At 50.0% G+C, this 19,974-nt stretch overlaps 2 protein-coding genes across 2 annotated transcripts in view; one reads left to right on the top strand and one right to left on the bottom strand.

The window, feature by feature from the left end:
* Nucleotides 1-3,265: 3,265 nt before the first annotated feature.
* On the bottom strand, nucleotides 3,266-11,404 carry EBNA1BP2 (EBNA1 binding protein 2). The gene is made up of 9 exons (XM_047789427.1): nucleotides 11,124-11,404; nucleotides 10,958-11,041; nucleotides 10,585-10,754; nucleotides 9,645-9,768; nucleotides 8,216-8,305; nucleotides 5,987-6,062; nucleotides 5,682-5,775; nucleotides 3,876-4,038; nucleotides 3,266-3,709 (listed from the first exon to the last, which is right to left on the bottom strand). Exons 1-9 carry the CDS (start codon nucleotides 11,187-11,189, stop codon nucleotides 3,653-3,655), a joined length of 924 nt encoding a protein of 307 aa, XP_047645383.1. The 5' UTR covers nucleotides 11,190-11,404; the 3' UTR covers nucleotides 3,266-3,652.
* A 362-nt stretch (nucleotides 11,405-11,766) lies between these two features.
* CFAP57 (cilia and flagella associated protein 57) overlaps nucleotides 11,767-19,974 on the top strand; it is a 61,742-nt gene continuing 53,534 nt past the window's right edge. The window contains 3 exon segments of the mRNA XM_047789426.1: nucleotides 11,767-11,960; nucleotides 17,048-17,364; nucleotides 18,774-19,060. Coding sequence (XP_047645382.1) covers nucleotides 11,804-11,960; nucleotides 17,048-17,364; nucleotides 18,774-19,060 — 761 coding nt within the window. The 5' untranslated portion in view covers nucleotides 11,767-11,803.

Raw genomic sequence — 19,974 nt, 5'->3', positions numbered from 1 at the left:
TAGGCCGGTGGCTACAGCTCCGATTCAACCCCTAGCCTGGGAACCTCCATATGCCGCGGGAGCAGCCCAAGAAATAGCAACAACAACAACAACAACAAAGACAAAAAGACAAAAAAAAAATACCAGACTTGTGATGATGAATGAATTTTTAACATTTTGTCAGAGTAGAAGAAAATGGGAAGAAAAAAAAAAAGTAAAAATTTTTACTTAGTAGACCAAAATTTAAAATAGTAAGAAACCCATCTTTGGTTTCTTTATAAAAATCAGCACATGCCTCCTTCTTCTTGTACAACCTGATAAGGAGCAAACATCTTTCCTATGTCTTGGCAAACTGCTTTACTTTTCTAAAAAGTCGGAATTCACTCCCGACACTTCATCACTTGTACTTTGAATGCCACGAAACATCTCCAAGAGTCCCTTTAATGTGAAGTTTGCTGCCAGTGTCACTACCCTGACACCACCAGCCTTTCCATCATTTCCCTTCTATGCTGCTAAGTGCACGTCCACTGTTGCTCTGGCTGCATATCTGTCTAGTCTCTAGAACAGCAGCCGCGTCACCGGTTCCCCCGCCACCTGTTTCTTCCAGAACTCCATGTCTGTTCCTTCCAACCTCTTCACGTTTCCTTTTCTCTGTGGTACTTTTGCCTCTGTTGGTCAATTCTCTCTTTTCATTATCTACATTTTTGTAAAATGCCATGTGGGTTTATCACCGGAGATGAGGCGGCCACACAGCTGTACCCTTTGTCACCTGTGCATGAGTAACAGATGAGTAGAGGCCAATCACCCACATACATCAAAAGTGATTTTTTGGTCACCAATCATGATGTATCTTTTATGCAATGGTTTATGGAGCTGCAGTTAAGTTTCTACTCTGTGCAATTACTGGGTTAATGGCATTTTGTAACTGAAATGTGAAAGAGTGTTGTTGAGAAACTGCTGTTCCAACTGCACTTGCACAACTCAAGTCCGTGCACACGGGCACTGAGCAAAGCAAGAACCCCCTGGACTTGGTAACGAGAACTGCTAGCTCCTGCCTATCTTTCAGTGCATGCAACTGCATTTGAAATCAATACGAGGGCTAATACCGCTTGCAGCCTGATTATTACTTTAAGGGATGGCATGGTAAGAGGAAGTGAGGAGTTCTATAATGTGCACCTCTGGAATTAAGGGAAATTAGTCCATTTACTATAAAAAGGGAGGGAGGGATGGAGGGATGGAGGGAGGGAAAGACAAAGGGAAGGAAGGAAGGAGGGAGAAAGCTTTCAAAACCTTTAAAAGTACTCCAGTCAGTAACGTACCTTTGCCCACCAGTGTGAATTGCTCTCAACTTGTTTTCCTTGCTTAAAATTCAGTTATGTCCCAAACATAATTCAAAGTCTCTGAGCTGAGGGTCCTTACTGGAATTACGTTACCCCTTCACTACTGTTGTACAGTTGCCAAAATAGGTCAGAGTAAAACACTGGGGTCTTCTGAAAATATCATCTGTTTGCTCTGAATTTTGTTCATTAGAACTAGTATACACGGAGTTCCCGTTGTGGCGCAGTGGTTAACGAATCCGACTAGGAACCATGAGGTTGCGGGCTCGGTCCCTGCCATTGCTCAGTGGGTTGACGATCCGGCATTGCCGTGAGCTGTGGTGTAGGTTGCAGACGCGGCTCGGATCCTGCGTTGCTGTGGCTCTGGCGTAGGCCGGCGGCTACAGCTCCAATTTGACCCCTAGCCTGGGAACCTCCATATGTCGCAGAAGCGGCCCAAAGAAATAGCAAAAAAAAAAAAAAAAGAACTAGTACACAAAAACTAAATTCAGGGAGTTCCCTTCACGGCTCAGCAGTTAACAACTAGGATCCATGAGGATGCAAGTTCCATCCCTGGCCTCACTCAGTGGGTTAAGGATCGGGTGTTGCCATGACCTGTGTCTTGGATCCTGAAGCTGTGGCTGTGGCGTAGGCCAGCAGCTATAGCTCCAATTCAACCCCTGGCCTGGAAACTTCTATATGTCACAGATGTGGCCCTAAAAAGCAAAAAAAAAAAAAAAACAAAACTAAATTCATTCTTTTCGGTCTACAATTTCAGTATCATTCATTATGAAACCAGAGAGAACCTTTTTTAATGTACGATGCTACAAGGAAACAAAGCGAAAATGAGTTTTTCTGCCAATAAACAGTGTTCAGGTATCTGTGGCCTCCTTGACAGATGGTTTCGAAACTGGACTAGAGGGAAGGCTGGTACGTTGCCGTCCCTTTCCACTTTTCAAGACGGGGGGAGCCCAACATGTAACTCAAGGCTGACAGGAACCCCTCGACTTTCACATGACTCACTTCACATGGCCTGCCCACCACATCTAACCTGTGCTCAGCTCCCAGCCAGCACTGGGGAACTCTCGACTATGTCCCACTGCTCCAGCAGGCAGACAGTTAGGCATGAGCAGAAAAGGGGGGCACGGGCCCAGCTGGCAGAAAACCACATGTCATGCATACAGCAGGGTCCATGGGTGGACAGAGAAAAGCCAGAACCTCCACACTGACAGGAAACCGTACATTTTGGGGTGATAAGGGCCCTGAGGACAGACAAAGAAGGTGGAAAAGGGTGCGAATCTCCGGTGTTCAGATGTACCCTGTTGCTCACTATGTCTTCGTTACAGTAAAATCAGCTGTGCAGGTAAGAATAGCCACCATACACCGACACCGCGACCCTTCCGATAAAAGGACAAAATCCCTCCTCCTTTCGGGAAGGTGAAGCTGGGATGAAAATTAAGGAATGTGACCCCCAACCCCACCTTCCCATCGAACATCCCGCCCATACAATTAGATGCCCCGTATAACCAGTGTGCCAAAAAACGCAGGGCAGCTGCCCGCCTCTCCTTAAGAGGTCTATTTATCCCCTAAATAAATCCTCAATTTTCTTTCTCAATGTCCGTCTCGTTTGGTTCCCAGGCTAGGGGTCCAATCGGAGCTGTAGCCACCGGCCTCCGCCAGAGCCACAGCCACGCGGGATCCGAGCCTCCTCTGCGACCCACACCACAGCTCACGGCCACGCCGGATCCTCAGCCCACTGAGCGAGGCCAGGGATCGACCCCTCATCCTGGAACTCCATCGTTGGTGAATTCCTTCTGCTCTGAGACAAGAACCTCTGCTTAGGGACCACCACCACAGTTCCGAAGACACGAAGGAAAGCCTCCCCACCCAGCAAAGAAATCCCACGCAGGTGTATACTCTCATTCCACAGCAGGCGGCGCTCTAGCACTTTACAGACATTAACTCAAGGCTGACGGGACCCCTCCTTGGTTTGTTTATCATGTCTACAGAAAGGCAACAAAGCACGGAAAAATCAGCTTGCCCCACGTCACACTGCAAGGAAGCCGCAGAGCGAGGGGTCAGGCCCAGCGGTCTGGCCCGGGTCCACCTTCTCGACGTTCACACGACTCACGTGTTGACGATGGATCACCAGCAGTATTATTTAATGTGTAAAGGTCACGTCTAAATCTTTAGTCCTGAGTTTTTAACCGAGAATACATATTTCTTCTAAAAATTTTTCTTTCGTTTATCGAAGGAATTTTTACAACAAGAAACCAACAGAAGGAGTCCAACTGTACAGTGAAACCCCACGTCTCCACCCCTTTCTCCTGGTCTTTCCATATAAACGCGCTGTTTACTCAGCGGCTTCTGTTCTTGCTCTTCATTTTCTCCCGTGTCCGCTTTCCAGGTCTCTTCTGCAGAAAAAGAAATAGCACGGTGAGGGGTGAGGGCAGCTGGCCTTCCGCCCCGGGGGCCAGGACAGAGGGAAGAAGGGGAGCGCCTGGGGAGCGGGTGGGGAGGAGGCAGCTCCAGCCCCTCGGCGATCGCCCCGGCCCCTGGCCGATCCCCCGGCCCACTTACATTTGACGCTTTCTTTCCAGGTCTCTTGAGGCCCTTGCCGTGAGCGGTCCTGGCCCGGAAGCTGGACACATCGTCATAGCTCTCTCGAGTATTCCACTTGGAGCCTTTCTTCTTCCCACCGTAACCAAACTTCTGGTTTTTATAGCGTCGTTTGGCATTGGGCCTGCAAAAAAGGGGTCTTACAGGTTACCCTCAGCTCTGCGAATCCTGATGGACTCACCTGCAATACCCTCCGCTCCCGGTCTGCAATCAAGGCCCCTCAGCACGCGTGTTGCCCGAATCCCACTCTCGGCCCTCTGTCAGCTCCTCCCATTCCCCGGCCAGCTGGCCTATGTACTGTTTCAGCCACCAGAGCAGGCAAACAAAGCAACAAGCAGGAAAAAACCCAGATACACCACGTGGCTCCCCACTTATCTTTAGAAACCTTTCAATTTAAAGGTTTTAAATTTAAATCTCACGGAATCACCCTGCTGTGTCCATCCCTCTCCGGGACCTTAAACATGGCTAACGTTTAACTGTCATACACTTGAAAACTGGTCACCCCAAGGCGTCACCATCCGGCATACGCAAAGCCGCACGTCATCTCCCTTCCCAGACGGGCTTCACCTCCCGGATCTATGCGCTAACTTGAGGTCGGTGGTCCTGCCAGCCACTCGGCCACCCAGGTCAGGAACCTGGGGTTGGCCTTGATTCTTCCTTCTTTCACTGTCCACACTCAACGCAGTAACCGAGTCCTGCTAATCTAACCTCTTGGCTGTTTCTTTCAATCCATCTTCTCTTCTCTGCCTCCACGACCACTTTCAGATCATTAGCCTTGTTCTCTGGACTTTTCTGACAGCGCCTGGTCAATTTCCCTGCCTGCCTCACTTACACAAATGCCTCCAGTGTTTATACAAGTACCACTGTAACATTTAAAGCATGAATATGACCCGCTCACTGTTTTGAGAAAGCCCAGCATCTCCCCACTGACTGCTGGATACAGCCCAAGCTCCTCACAGGGCCAACAAACACTACCCTGTACTCAGCCCAGACCCCCGGCTACAACCCAGCACTCCTAGCCTCACCCTGTACCCCCCACCCCCGTGACAGTCAACGCTGGCCGTGCCTCACACGCAAACCTGCTGTTCTCATCTCCGTGCTTTTGCTCATCAGGGTCTTCATTCTTCCTAAAACCCACACATCTCTCTTGTTTGCCTCGTTAGTTCCTACTCATCCTTTAGGCTGAGCCCAGGTGGACCCTCCTCCAAGAGAGCCATCCCCTGACCCTGACCCCAGCCCGAATTTCTAAAATGCGCTTCCATTTTACTCCCTCAGCGCCTTGATCACCGTGTGTACTGGGTTGTACTGAAATGACCGCTTCCCCAGGACGAGTGTCCAGAAACACAGAGATAAACTAACGAGACCGCTAATAACAGCCAACGCTATCTCTTTTAATCCCCCTGACACTGCACGGCACTGACAGTTTGCTCCCTTTCGTGGACGAGGTACTTAACGTTTAGAAAGATGAAGGAACTTGCTCCAAGCGACCCTCCTAATGAGCAGCAGAGTCCAGACCGGAACCCAGGTCTGCACTGCCAGACATCACATGGCGGCACAAGGAGTCAACGTCTACCAAGCACCCACTTAAAATGCACCAGATCCTGAAAGCACCTCACTTTAACCTTCAAAGACGGATGTGGCTGAACGGGCCCATCACAGGCCTGTAAGTCTGTCCACAGGCAAAGCCGCACTCTCTCTCTACCCCGAGGCCGCTCCTGGGCAGGGCCCCGCACACACCACCGCCAAGACAGAACCGGACACACGTACCCCCTCTTCATCTGCTGGCCCTTGGCTCCGTCCTTCGTGCTCCGTGCAACAGGCTTCTGATCTCCCTCGAGGAAGTCCAGCTTGTCAGAGAAGCCTGGGAGTGAAGGAGACCTCCGATCAGCACCGTCACATTTTAAGAAAAGATTAAATTTCCGAAGAGGGATGTAATGGAATCCGTGTTAGGAGGCACACCCTGTCTCCCACACTCTTCCCACACCTTCCGTCCAGGCTCCAGAGCCCCACCTGTTCGTGAGGCCTTGCAGGTACCCCCGCTCCCCTGCATCCCTAGGAGAGCATGTGCTCACCTTTCTGGTACTTCTTGATGGCGCTCATCATGTGGGCTTTCTCCCGCTGCCGCTTCTGAAGGACCTCTGTTTGCACCTGGACGTGGACACGGGGTGTTAGACCCATTCCTGGGCAGCACGGCAGGTGCCTCCGTTCTCCCAGCGACTGGACTGGGGCAACGGCACCACTCCTGAACATCGACTCCGCGCCACAACCACGCGAAGGCTCTGGGTGTCTTCTCTATATGTCGCTTCAACAATCCGGTGAAGTAGAGGCACAGAGAGGTTACATAACTTGGCCGAGTCACTCGGCGAGAAAAGTGCGGAGCTAAATAAAATTCACACCCAGGGGGCAATCTGCACTCTTATCCCCTGCCACAACCTGCCTACGAAACCACACAAATCATGTTTATGCCAACATCCAATTCTCCCACGAATTATACTGGGCCAGATGAAATATCTAACTTACTGCGGGTAGGCCTGAAAGTGCGAACAGAGAAAACAATCTCCCCTCAAACCAGAAAAAAAAAAAGTTCTTAAGGACAAAAGGAGAGGCTTCAACTCCAAGGTAGGGTTTCCCAGCTCGGTGTGGACAGGCTCACTCTCCGTCGGGGGTAAAGCCTGTCCTGAGCACTGTCGGGGGCCTGACATCCTCCCGCCCGCTACCGCCACCAGCCCCCTCCCCGCCAAGATGCGACCACAACAAAATGTCTCCAGACATCACCACGTGGTCCCTGGTGAGCAAAATTCTCCCCCAGTGAGAAACAGAGCCCGGAGGTTTCCTCAAATTAGAACCATGGGGCTGGCAGGCCCGGTTAAGTTCTTCTTTGCTTTTGGCAATTATTTTACGTTAAACCCATGGCCCAGGTCTCCGAGCTGATCTCAACCATCCACAACCACGTCCATCCACTAGATCCGCAGATGCCCTCGTGCAGAGCCCAGCATGCTCTTCGGCTCACTCCGTGCTGAGGGGCCATCCGTGCCATGACTCAACGAGTGGACGTCAGCCCAGCGTCCGGACCACAAGTGTTTATGTCCAAAATGCTGGCAAAGTCTTAGCACCCAGGTTCATCCTCCAAACACACTTTTCTTCCCACAGCCCCCTATTTAATTCCGGGCATCGTCCTTCTTAGGTGACCATGAAATAAATAAGAAAATCAAGAGAAGTTTCAAGGAGGAGTTGCCACTGTGGCTCAGCAGGGTCAGAACCCGACACAGTGTCTGTGAGGATGTGGGTTTGATCCCTGGCCTCACTCAACGGGTTAAGGACCCAGCATGGCCGTGAGCTGTGGCGTAGGTTGCAGATGTGGCTCGGATCCAGCAAGGCTGTGGCTGTGGCGGAGGCCGGCAGCTGCAGCTCCAATTCACCCCTAGCTGGGGAACTTCCACATGCTGCAGGTGCAGCCATAAAAAGAAAAGAGGGAAAAAAAGAGTTTCATGGTATGCCTTCTGGTTTTACACTGAAATTCAGCCACAGTTCAAACATACTGGTGTCATCTTTTTCTCTGACCGGATAACAATCAATAACGTGATGGATTCCTCCAAGGACTTTACCATCACCTAGGCCAGTGATTACCAAACCAGGATGTGTACTGGAAACATCTGAGAAGCTTCACGGGAAAGGAAGGAAAATACGCAAATTCCCAGAGATTCTGAAGCCTAGAAATCCATTTTGAAAAGTTTCCCCAGGAGTTCCTGTCATGGCTCAGCAGTTAAAGAATCTGACTAGCATCCAGGAGGACGCGGGTTTGATCCCCGACCTCACTCAGTGGGTTAAGGATCTGGCATGGCCATGAGCTGTGGTGTAGGTCGCAGATGCAGCTTGGATCCCGCGTTGCTGTGGCTGTGGTGTAGGCTGGCAGCTACAGCTCCCATTTGACCCTCAGCCTGGGAACCTCCATATGCCGCATAAAAAAGAAACAGCATAAAAAAGAATTTAAAAAAACCAAAAGAAAGAAAGAAAAGTTTCCCCAGGTGACTGTGCTGTGAGGTCATCAGGTTTCAAAACCACTGATCTGGATGCAACCCTTCACTGCACAGCTATGCAAACTGCAGCCCAGAGAGGTGCACGACTCACCCGGAGTGACCACCCTACCTCTGGGGACACGCAGGTGTCCAGGAGGGGCCAGGCTCATGGACACCGGCACACACGCCACTGTGAGGTAGTAAACACGCGACAGAAACACGCTCGGCAATCCGGCTGACAAACACCCTTGGCCCCACCCCATCCGTGCCCGTTTTCCTTCCCACCTTCTTTCCGTATTTCCTGAGTGCTCGCAGTTGCTTAGCCTTTTCTGACTTCTCCATGGCGGCCTGTTTAGCCTGCAGCTTCTGTCGAATCTAAAACAGAAAATGTTGTCCACTCACGTCATTTGGAAACGCGATGACGGCTGCTTAGAGTGCGCCGCGGCAGAGGCCGGGCAGTGCCAGTTCTGCAAAAGCTGTAAGGCTCCAAAGAACCTTGTAAGTCATCTATTTCCAGCCCTGTGCTTCACTCCCGAGGACAAGAAGGTCCGAGGGGAGACTACTTTTCCCAGACACCGAAAGTCTCAGCCTTGGAGCCAGAACTTCAAAGCAACGGTCCTACCCCCGGCGTGCTGTCTGATCCATTAAACAAAGCAGCCCGCCTGCTACTGCGCCAGGAGAGAAGACTAACTTCTCTCCACTCACACGTCTACAGACTGTGGTTAAACTGGTGTGCGGCCTCGGCCCCCGTGCTCAATACACCACATACACAATAAAACCTCAGACAGATATCAGGTACCTGGCGGTCTGCATTAAACATACACATTTGAGTTAAAGGATGAGCAGCTGCCAGTTTGAATGAGATCGGTCTGGGCTCCCCTCCAGATTAGCTCCCCCGAGTACCACAGAGACAGGAGCTCCCCCAAATCCAGCTTGAGACCCGAGGGAACTATTTAAGTATATCTTGGATCAGGGGTTGGGAATTTTCTTCCTGCCAAAGTTAAATGGGGAACCGAGATCTACCTAACTCCAAATTACACCAAATCTGAGCCGTATATTAATCCCTCATTTTATCAAAGACAAAACTGAGGCCCAGAAAAAAGTTAACTGTCGACAAGTCACAGCCCGGCTCCCCAAGGAAAGGGCAGACAAGAACTACTGTCGTTCACAGAGAACAGGCCTGTGGTTGTGGGATCAGCAGTTGCAAACTGTTATACAAAGTGGACACACCACAGGGTCCTATTGTACAGCACAGGGAACTATACGCAGCATCCAGTAATAAAGCACAATGGAAAAGAATATAAAAATGTGCAACTAAGTCACTTCGCTGTACACAACACTGTACATCGACTGTACTTAAACAAAACAAACCAAGAAAAAAAAGAACTGCTGTCTTTCCCACACACCGTGCCACGACCATGCCAGCCAGGAAACGCAAAAGGTCATCTTTACCTCAGGGACCGCACTTCTTCAAGTACCTTCCTCCCCTTTCCTAACTGTTTGACCTAGACAAAAAGTCATCCTTGTATTCATCCAGTTGGTGGTCAACGGCATGAATCTGAAGTAGACAGCTGAGAGCATTTTCCTCTGACAAGTGGCTCCCTATTAATGGACTCAGGCCTGTGTTTATTTCAATACTAAATGAAACAAGCCAGCTGAGGGCACTTAAGCACAAAGCCTCAGTTTCCCAGAGAAAACCTTCCCTGTTTCTCACCTTCTGCATCTGCTGATCGGTCTTGGCCATCTCTGCAAAATAGTCGGTGGGCCGCTTGGTAGGGACTTTGAGCTGATGGAGGCGGGGCAGTACCGCAAGCACTGCTGCCTGAGCCTGACGGTAGCTGAAGATACAGGACCAAGTGTGAAATGTGCTAAGGGAGAGAGACCCGAAATCCTCCCCACTGTCTCTCATGAGTCACCTAAGGTCAGAGAGCCTCTCAACACCTGAGCTGCACCAGCGAGAACACACATGCAAACAGAAACAGTAATAAAACCTCACTAACTTTTTAGGAGAAGTTTAGATGTACACTCTTTTTAAAGGGGTGGGGATGAAGACTGTTACATCTGGAGTGGATGGGCAATGGGATCCCGCCGTGCAGCACAGGGAACTACATCCAATCCCTTGTGATGGATCAGGATGGAGGATAATGGGAGAAACGGAATTTCTATGTGTGTCTAACAGGGTCACCTTGCTGTACAGAAGAAATTGGCAGAACATTGTAAATCAACTATATTATAAACAAATGAATAAATAAATAAAGGGGGTGGGGAGGACGGCTAAAAAAAATTAGCCGTTTGAGAACAACCACTTTAGAAGAACCCATCAATTTACGAATTCCAATTACATATTCTTATTAAGTCACTAAAAAAAGCCCACAGGGACCTCCCATAAGGAAATTCTTATTCCGAAATCAATTGCACACACACAAGAAACTTTAAAACTGAATATCTGAACACACTGGACTTTAAGCTGTGACTGCTGGACCAAGGGGCTCTTCTCTCAACCAGGGAGACTCTCCTAGCTCTTTGGTCCAAAGAAGCCCTCCTCCCTGCTCCCAGGGTTAGGAAATCCCTACTGGCTCACTGCCTCCCCCTCTCCTCACTCTCCAGCACGTTCTCGGGGACCCACAACCTCTGCCACTTGAAAACAGACATACAAGCTCATCTCACGCTGGAAGTCGTCTTCTGGATCAACAGCTTTCGGATCCTTGTTCTGGGAGGCTGACTGAGGGGCAGTGACTTCCGGTACCGGAGCCAGGGTCACGTCGAGCCTTTCAACCCACTCCAGATCCCGCTTAAATTCGCCCAGACACTGCTTCAGGCCATTCTAGGAAATTCAGACACGAAGCTCACAAGGAGGAAACAGGCCAACAAACCAAGCGCTAACCCTCGAGACCCCGACAGGTCGTGGACCCTCCTGGCAATGCGCAGGTTGCGTCTTCTCTGGGACTAGAACGCAGTCTCCCGGGCACAACCGTGCCTCGTGCGCACCCCACGTCCAGCCCTCTCCCGCCCGGCGCCCGAGCTCACCACGTCGTTCACGGCCTTCTTCGGCCCCTCTAACACCACGTTGAGGCCTGGCTTCAAGAGCCCTCGGGAAAACGCGTCCTGCAACTACAGGCACGACCGGCCGTCAGTACCGGAGAACGAGGACCCCTCTCCCGTGCGCAGCCCAGCAAGCTCGGCTGACACCTACCTCTCGGTCGGTGACCACAGAGTCATCAGAATCGGAATCTGAACCTGAGAGCGGGGGAGTATCCATCCCGCAAAGCGCACGTTCACACCCGCCGGAGGAGGCAGAGGAGCCCTAGGTCTCCGCGGCTACAAAAGGGTGCCCCTCGCCGCCGCCGCCGCCGCCTCCGGCTGTCTGGCCGCTGCCCGCCCACCGCAGCTCCACGTGTATCCGAACACCTCCAGGGCCCTCAACTCCCCGCCGCTACTGAACCCTCCGAGCGGGACTTCCGCTTCCGGCCGAAGACACACTTCCGGTTTGCCGTTGCTATAGGAACCGCTCCGGCGTCGGAAAGTGCTGGGCTGCTTAGGATCCCTAGGGGTACTACCCTGCACCCACGCGTGGTCTGGTGATCCGCAGAGCAGAAGCGACAGGTGGGACGGGGCTCTGGGGATCGTCCGGAACAGGAAGCCGCGAAGGCAAAGGAAAGAGGAGAAGCAGGAGCCGGGTCGAGGGCGCGGAAGGAGGCTGCTGAAGGGAGGTGGGCGGAGAAGACCCTGGGGGCGGGGTCTGGGTCAGGGGGCGGGGTCAGGGGCGGGGTCAGGGGCGCGTCGCAGGGGCGGGTGGGGCTCGGTGGGGGGTGACGCGTGTCTCTGAGCTCCCCACCTGCGCTTCATCTTTAGCAGAACTCTTTACCCGGGACAATGTCCACCGTGGTAGCTCAGTCGCTGCATGTTTTTGGTTTTCGATCCCACGTGGCCAACAATGTCTTCTTCTTCGATGAACAGATCATTATATTTCCTTCAGGAAATCATTGTGTGAAATACAATGTGGATCAAAAGTGGCAAAAATTCATTCCAGGTAAAACACTTTCCAGTCTGACATACATAACCATGTGTGCCAAATATAATCCCATAATCCCAACCCAACGATTGAAAGGAAACCTTTTTGACCAACTTGGAATATACCTGTGGTTTTATAAATGTGAAAGAGATAGGGGTCTACGTGCCTTACTTGATGTATAGATTAATGAGTCGCACATACACAGCTAAGATTACATGTAAAATCATGTTAATATTAATGCACTTTTTAAACTGTGATTTAATGAAAAAAATATTTGGAAGAGTTTCATGCATCTTCAATATCGCTGTCTTTGAGTTTTACAGCAGTTTTCCAGAGTACACCACTTTCATTACAGCACCTTTTGAGTCTATGACGACCCTGGAGATTTTATCCCAAATCACAAATAACCATCCCTGGTTGTGTTCACATTGGTCCTGCTATTAATTTCTGTGGTTTCCACAATTTAACCACCTGCTCTTTTTCCGACTCCTTTTTTGCATGCAGCAGGTCTTATTGTGACAAATGCGTACAAAAGATCTTTGAGCCTACCCGTAGGATAGGAAACAGAACATTACCAGTTCCAGCGTTTCTCCCTGATTGCATTCTTCCCACGCGCATGCACACTCTCACCCCACCCTGGACTTTGCTATTATTCCCTTATTTCTCTGTGTAGTTTTACACGCCTATCTGTGTGGCTTTAGGTAAGATGCCACTTTTTTTTTGTCTGTGCTGTTTGCCAACTTTATTTACATGTAATCATAGTGTATGTATTCTGTGACTCGCTTCTTTTGTTCAACAGTATGCTTTTGAAATTCATGCATCTCGATACATATTAACCGCGTTTATATTATTACTGTACAGTATTCTATCATATGACTCTAGTATCTCAAACATATTTATCCATTCTAGTGTCGATGGACATGTCAGAACCAACATTTGTCACTGTTACTAACCATGCTGCTATAAACATTCTTGCCTTCATGTGTACGCATCTCCTTGTGCAAAGATGCTCCAGGACATGCACCAGGGCTGAAATTACTGGCTCACGTGGTAGCACCAATCCACACTCCACCAAAAGGCCATGGCAGGAGGAGGCCATGCCTCCTCCAGGGCCTCACCACTCTTTGCTGTTATTTTACTTCCTAAGTTTTTGCTTGCCTCGTGCTTGAGAAGGGGTATCTTACTGTGGTTTTAACGTGTATTTATCTCATACTAATGAGGATGAATATCTTTTGGGGCTACTCCTATTTACTTTTCTAGGAAATGTCTTATCTTTTTGTTTTTAATCATTTTCCACGTTTCAGGGGTGGTAATATTTCTAGTGATTTATGGACACACTTTATATATTCTGTATACTAATCCTTTGTTAGATATGTATATTCCAAATAATTTCTCCCAGTTTAGGGCTTATGTTTTATTCCTCCTTATGGTATCTTGATGGACAGAAATTGTTGGCCTTAATGAAGTCAATTTTTTTTTTTTTGCTTTTTTTAAGGCCGCACACATGGCACATGGAGGTTCCCAGACCAGGGGTCGATTTGGACTTGTAGCTGCCAGCCTACACCACAGCCACAGCAGCCCCAGATCCAAGCCTCGTCGGCAACCCACACCACAGCTCACAGCAATGCTGGATCCTTAAACCACTGAGCAAGGCTGGAGATCAAACCTGCATCCTCATGGATGCTAGTCAGATTTGTTAACCACTGAGCCATGACGGGAGCTCCTTAATGAAGTCAAATTTATCAATCTTTTCCTCTTCGTGTCTTGTTAAGGAATTATCCCTTACCCCAAACTATTAAAATATGTCCTATATTATCTCTTTGATGCTTTACACTTTTGCCTTTTGCCTTCTAGGCTCTGGGTTAGGAGGGTAGTAAGTCTATGAGGGGGATAGCAAGGAGGTCAGTGTGGCTGGAGTTAGTGAATGGAGGAGCAAAAGGTGAGGCAGAGAAGTAATGGAAGCAGCATCCCATGGACTTTGAGGTCAGAGCTCCTACTCTATGCGAAATGAGGAGACATGGGGGATTCTGGGCAAAGCGACATGATCTGACTTATGTTTCAGCAGGTGCCTTCTGGCTACTGTTCAGAGAATAGATTTAAGGAGTGGGCAAGGGAGGAAGCAGGAGGTCAGCTGAGAGACTAGGGCTAGTCCAGGTGAGAGAACATGCTGGCTTGGAGCAGGTGGTAGGCAAGAGGGATGGTGAGAAGAGATCAAAGCTGTATTTTGAAGGTGGTGGTGACAGGTTTCACCTGGAAGAGTAAAGGAAGAAGCAGGGTTTTGGCCTGAGCAACCGGAAGGATGGAGTTGCTGTAAACGGAGACAAAAAAGACTGGAGAAGGAGCAGGTTTTGTGGAGCACATCCAGAGGGTAGTTTTGACTTGGTAAGACTGAGGTGCCTCATAGATGTGCAGATGGGCTCTTAAATGAGCACTTTGGCGTCAGGTCTGGATTCAAGGCAGAGAGGTCCAGGCTGGGGGTAGACATTTCAGGGCCAGCAGCATAGAGACAAAATATCAAGTTCTTCGAATGGATTTGGTCCCCCCAGGGAGGGAATATGTTTATGAAAGAGAAGAAGCCTAAACCTCCTACATTTCATGCTGGGGAAATGAGGAAGAACCTGCAAGAGTCTTTGAGGGAGCAGCCAGAAAGATCAGAGGAAGTCCATAAAAGAGATGAACAGATTTCAAGGAAGGGTCAGTCGTAACGGTGTGGGAAATCATTTACAAACCGTGCAAGAAGTCAGCCTATGTGAAGCACCCACTGGGTGCCAGGCAGTGCTGATTGAAAGACTGAGTAAGCAAGAAAGCCAGGGGCCCTGGCCTCCAGGAGCTCTCAGTATTGTAGTGGGGGCAGGTCTGTAGTCACATGAGCAGGACTGTGTAAATGAGCAGGTCATGTGCTATGCCAGGCACAGCCCTGGCACAAAAGCATAGAGCGGGGAGGAAACTGTGCTTCCTCCAAGCGACCTCATCTACATGCACACGTTCCAGTCCCCACTGTGACCTTTTCCTGGAATCTGTATTTCAGTCCAAGCATCTCCCCCAGCTTTCATCGCCTCCTCCTGCCTGCTGGACTTCTCCACTTGAATGTTCCACGGTGTGTACCTCACCAGCCATAGACCCAGAATGGAATTTATCATTTCCTTTTTCGCCCTCTTTCCTTGGGACCCCACCTTGCCAGATATCCAAACACATGATAAAGGTGTGATTACAAAAATAATGTAGACCTAGTACAAATATCCCAGAAACCCAGTAGTACATATGTAAATGAATTTCAATGTATAAATGAATATATAAATGCATTCAGTGCAACAGAATGTGGCATTAGTAATAGTGCTAGGACAACTAGTTAGGCATTTGGGAAATAGGAATCCATTTAAATCCTCACTTCAAACCTGTTACTGTCATGAAGCTGAGAGGGATTAAAGACTTCAGTGTAAAAAAAAAATAGAAATCATAAAACACTGGAAGCAAATAAGCATGAATAAATCACAGATCTTTGGAAGGGCTATTTTCAGCGAAAATTCGGGATGCCATCTTCACCATAGCCCTAACTCCCCCAGGCTGTGTTCCGTCCCAGGTGTCACGCCACTCCCGTCGCCCAAGCCGGAAACCTGAATGTCCTTCATTGCTCTTTTCTCTCCATCAGCCCCTCATCCCGGCCTCACTGAGTCCTCCTGGTTTTGCCTCTTAGCATTTCTGCAACCTCCCCATCCCATCGCCCTGCTGCCTTCCTGTTACATGTTGCCACCGTGTCTCCTGGTTTTTGAACTAAGCTGCTGAGGTTTCCTTCCTTCCTGTGCTGTCTTCCACGCAGTTGTCAGAGGGATCTTTCTCCAGCCCACATCAGACCCTTCCTAAACTCTCCTGGAGCTCTCCCTTTGACCTCCCGGTAAAGTCCAAACTCTTGCGCAAGGCTCTCGGGGACCCAAGCCCTTGGTTCTTCTCAGAGGCACAGTTACACCTTGCAGCCCTTCCAGGGAAGCCCCGCAGGCAGCTGCAAATTGCTGCAGCCTGTGTGGCACGGCAACAGGGGCCCATCCTGTCACTTTCTAGCACAGCTTCCCCTGCTGCCTTCACTCTCTGGCCATGGGCTTGTGTCAGGCCAGATTACCAGGAGACACGGCCTGGGCACCAAGGCACTTCAGGGACCCAAGAAAATATTTTAATTTTAATTTATTTTAAAATCAGAAAAAAATGAATACTAATGAATCCAGCACGGGTTATATTCCTCTTTAAGCAAATAAGTCGTAAAATACAATTTTTACCACTTTTTAATGGAGGAAGGGGCCCATGAAAGCAAAAGTGCCTAAGTGCCTAGGGCTCAGGAAAATTATAACACAGACCTGATCACATTACCCAAACAAAGTATTTGCACTTTAATCTTCATGTTAGGCTCTGCTTTCTAAAGGTCCTTGGCTTTCATTCTCATGCTTGTTACCTCACGGTTACAAGAAGACTGCTCGATCGCCAGAGATCACCCCTATGTTCCGAGAAAAGGGGTCACAGTGCGTCCATCCTGTTTTTCAAAACGGTATGAGCTTTACTGTGAAGCCAGTCCAGGTGACCCCTCTGCATCCATGTGACAGCCAGAATGTCACATGGGTCACCTAACTGCAGGGGAGGCTGCGGAATCCACTAGTTACCATCTCAGACTGGGAAATGGAGGAAGAGTACTCAGTGCTGGCTGCTCAGGGCATAAAGGCCTCTGTGATTGACCCTCCTCCACCCTCCAGACCCACCTTTGGTCATGCCCAGCTCGCAGAGGATGCTCGTCCATCTCCCGCTGTGTGTGACTCCCTCGCCGTCCGTAACCTTCTCACATCCCCACCTCGGCCCTTCCTGTCCTGCCCCCTCACCCCATCCCACCGTGTCCTCCGCAGGCATCCTTCCCCAACTTCTCCTCCCATCACAGCCTCAGCGAGGGGCCCATCCTACTTATTTTCACTCTAGCCCAGACACAGCGGTACCAGGGGACGCAGGAATGGACAATTCTCTGTCTCTCATTTTCTCTGATTGCGTGAGCAGTTCCCACTGTGCCTGCTCATGCCGAATGGTGATGACAGCGTCATCTCCCCTCATCACCACCTCTCCTTTGTTCGCAGGCTCAGACAAGAGCCAGGGCATGCTGGCCTTGTCCATCAGTCCCAATCGGCGATACCTCGCTGTCTCCGAGACTGTGCAGGAAAAGCCCGTCATCACCATTTATGAACTGTCGTCCATCCCTTGCCGGAAACGTAAAATACTTAATAATTTTGACTTTCCAGTTCAGAGGTTTATTTCCATGGCTTTTTCTCCAGACTCCAAATACCTCTTGACTCAGACATCACCTCCAGAGTCAAACCTTGTCTACTGGTTGTGGGAAAAACAGAAAGTAATGGCCATCGTTAGAATCGACACTCAGAGCAACCCCATCTACCAGGTGCCTTCCAGCATAACAAATATCCCCCCCCCCCCGTTATAGAAAATTCTACAAGCTGTCTCTTACTGAATGCTTTCTAAGTACCAGGAAGAGTGCTATTTTCATAACATGCATTGTTAAGTTTAGCCTAACAGTGCCACATAAGGTATTCAAAATTATTGCTCCTATTTTACAGATGAGGGAACCAAGGCCCCAAGATTTTAGCAAGGCCAGGGCTTCCTGCCCCTGGGGCCTGTGTTCCCTACTCTGGCCCAGAACCGCTCGCGGGTTACAGGTCAGGCCCAGAGGTGGTGGACCAAACTTACCCTCTCTGCCTAGCCCTGGCCTCTTCTGAGCAGCATCGCTGGGCGGTGAAGACTTCAGGAAGGTGATAGGAAGTTGTAGTTACATGAAATCACACTCACACGGAGAGCAGAGGCTTCTGTCATGGCCTGAGGGCAAAATGAAGAGGACATGTCAGGAAGCTGGTTGGGTCCCAAGGAGGCTTCATCTTGGAGCAGTCAACCCAGGCTAGGATCTAGTGCTAGTTTTACAAGTTCAAGAACTCAGATCTGTTCATGTTCAGAGATACTGGCTAGAAAGGGTCTCAGCCACAGACTCCGTTTTTCTCACAGCAGCTGGCGTATGAATCGGCATGTCACAACTGAACACACATCATTTCTCTAGCGTCACGGAACCCTTGGGAGGTGAAACTAGTAACAGGAGGTTGCCTGGTGATCACAGAATCAGAGCAGAGGCAGGTGGAATCTGAAAATTATTTCATCCAGGTCATGATGAGGTGTGATACGGCTTCTTGCTCAGAGCAGGGAGCACCTCCTCTCAAATAGACTCAGGACACATTCACTGGACACCTGCAATGAACTCGGCACTGGGAATCCAGAGATGAAAAAGCCGCAGCCCCTCCAGGTGCTCTCCATCCAGGGGGGGCTGACCATCCACCGCCCAGGACTGCCCTTTGGGGTGAGGGTAGAAATAAAGGAAACATGAACAGAACTGAGTTCTTGAACTTGTAAAACTAGCGCTGGATCCTAGACTCGGTCTCTGACATGCGCTTCCTTCCCCCCCAGACAGGACTTGTATACCTGCCAGGCTCTCATTTTTCTGTGTTTTTAGTGGAACCTTCATTCCCTTTTGTTGGCACAGAGTTTGGTGATTGTCAAGACCTGCTCATCCTGCTCTGGGGCCTTTGTCAGATGACTTGAAGGTTTCCTAGTTTGACTCCTGGCCCTACAAACATAATGGATGTAGAGCGGTGCCCTCGTCAAACATGGTCCCAAAATAGTACCATCGAGTGATGTTTAAAGGCTCCTGGGAGCTTCCTGGAATCACTAGTAATTAGTAACCTGGGAAGTAACTCCAACGAGTTTAGTCTTATATACCGTTTCCTTTTAATCGTTCCCATTTGACAGGTGAGCTTCAATCCCCAGGATAACACTCAGGTTTGTGTCACCGGCAATGGGATGTTTAAGCTTCTCCGTTTTGCCGAGGGGACCCTGAAGCAAACTAATTTTCAGAGGGGAGAACCCCCAAACTATCTCGCCCACACCTGGGTGTCTGAGGACAAGATAGTCGTTGGCACTGACGCCGGCAGGCTCTTCCTCTTCGAGTCTGGAGATCAGCGCTGGGAGACAAGTATCGCGGTCAAGGAGCCCACCGGCGAGACCAAGAACCTGGGGGTGATCCGGGAGTCTGAGAGGTAATGGTCCCCTCCGTGGGCGGGGGCGCTCAGGATCACGCTCAGGGTGCTCGTCACAGCACAGGGCAGCGGCCTTCTGGAAAAACCACTCCTGCCCCCTTCCTAGGGGTCATCCCTACTCAGAGGCAAAGTGGACAGTCGTGACCACAGCTTAGACGCAATTCTTTTTGTTTTTCTACCTGGCCTCTTCCTATGTGCATTTTGGTAGAAGCCGTCTTCAAAACAACAGGTTTTCAAAACTGTGTTTTCCAGCTAGCGCCTGCCTGGTTTACTGAATCTATTGTACCGTCCCCCGAGCCCTTGCAGCGTGCAGGCACTGTGCTTGGGGTCGGGGTCCTCAGGACCTTGGGGTTGGGTAGGAGGCCTCAGGAGACGCAAGGAGATGTTGTCAGTCAGCCTGACAGAAGCACAGGAGCTAGAGTGGGACCAGGGTGGAGCTGTCACTTTTAGCCCTGCTGCAGCCAATAAGAGCCATACCCATGCGTGTTGGAAAGTACCACCGTGGTTCTAGACCCTGCCTCACACACTTTGTGTGTATTCCCATTTGAGTCTAACCCGTCCTTTACGGTACATATTATTATCACGCCCACTTTAGAGACAAGGAAAGAGAGGCTCCAAGAGGTTGACTCACCCCGGATCACAGCAGTGTTAAGTGACAGGTCAGGACTCAGACTGAGACCCGTCTAACCCCGGAGCCTGCGCCTCGGCCACCATGGCGCACTGTAGGTTCTTCCTCCTCAATGACTTTGGCTTCGCCCAGTTTTCACTCCCCCACCCCCGTGATGATGACACTGCTTTTTGGTCGTGATGATGTTGAGAAATTCTCAGTAAGATCCTATGCCATTCAGTTTGCTGTGCTCACCCTCTTTCAGAGGGTCCAGGGCCCCAAGAATAAACTCACACTCCTGAGCTTG

Source organism: Phacochoerus africanus, chromosome 8, assembly GCF_016906955.1.
Source record: "Phacochoerus africanus isolate WHEZ1 chromosome 8, ROS_Pafr_v1, whole genome shotgun sequence".
In the NCBI taxonomy this organism is placed as follows: domain Eukaryota; kingdom Metazoa; phylum Chordata; class Mammalia; order Artiodactyla; family Suidae; genus Phacochoerus; species Phacochoerus africanus.
The sequence above is the reverse complement of the archived record's forward strand: the minus strand, read 5'-3'. Positions and strand labels throughout refer to the sequence as shown.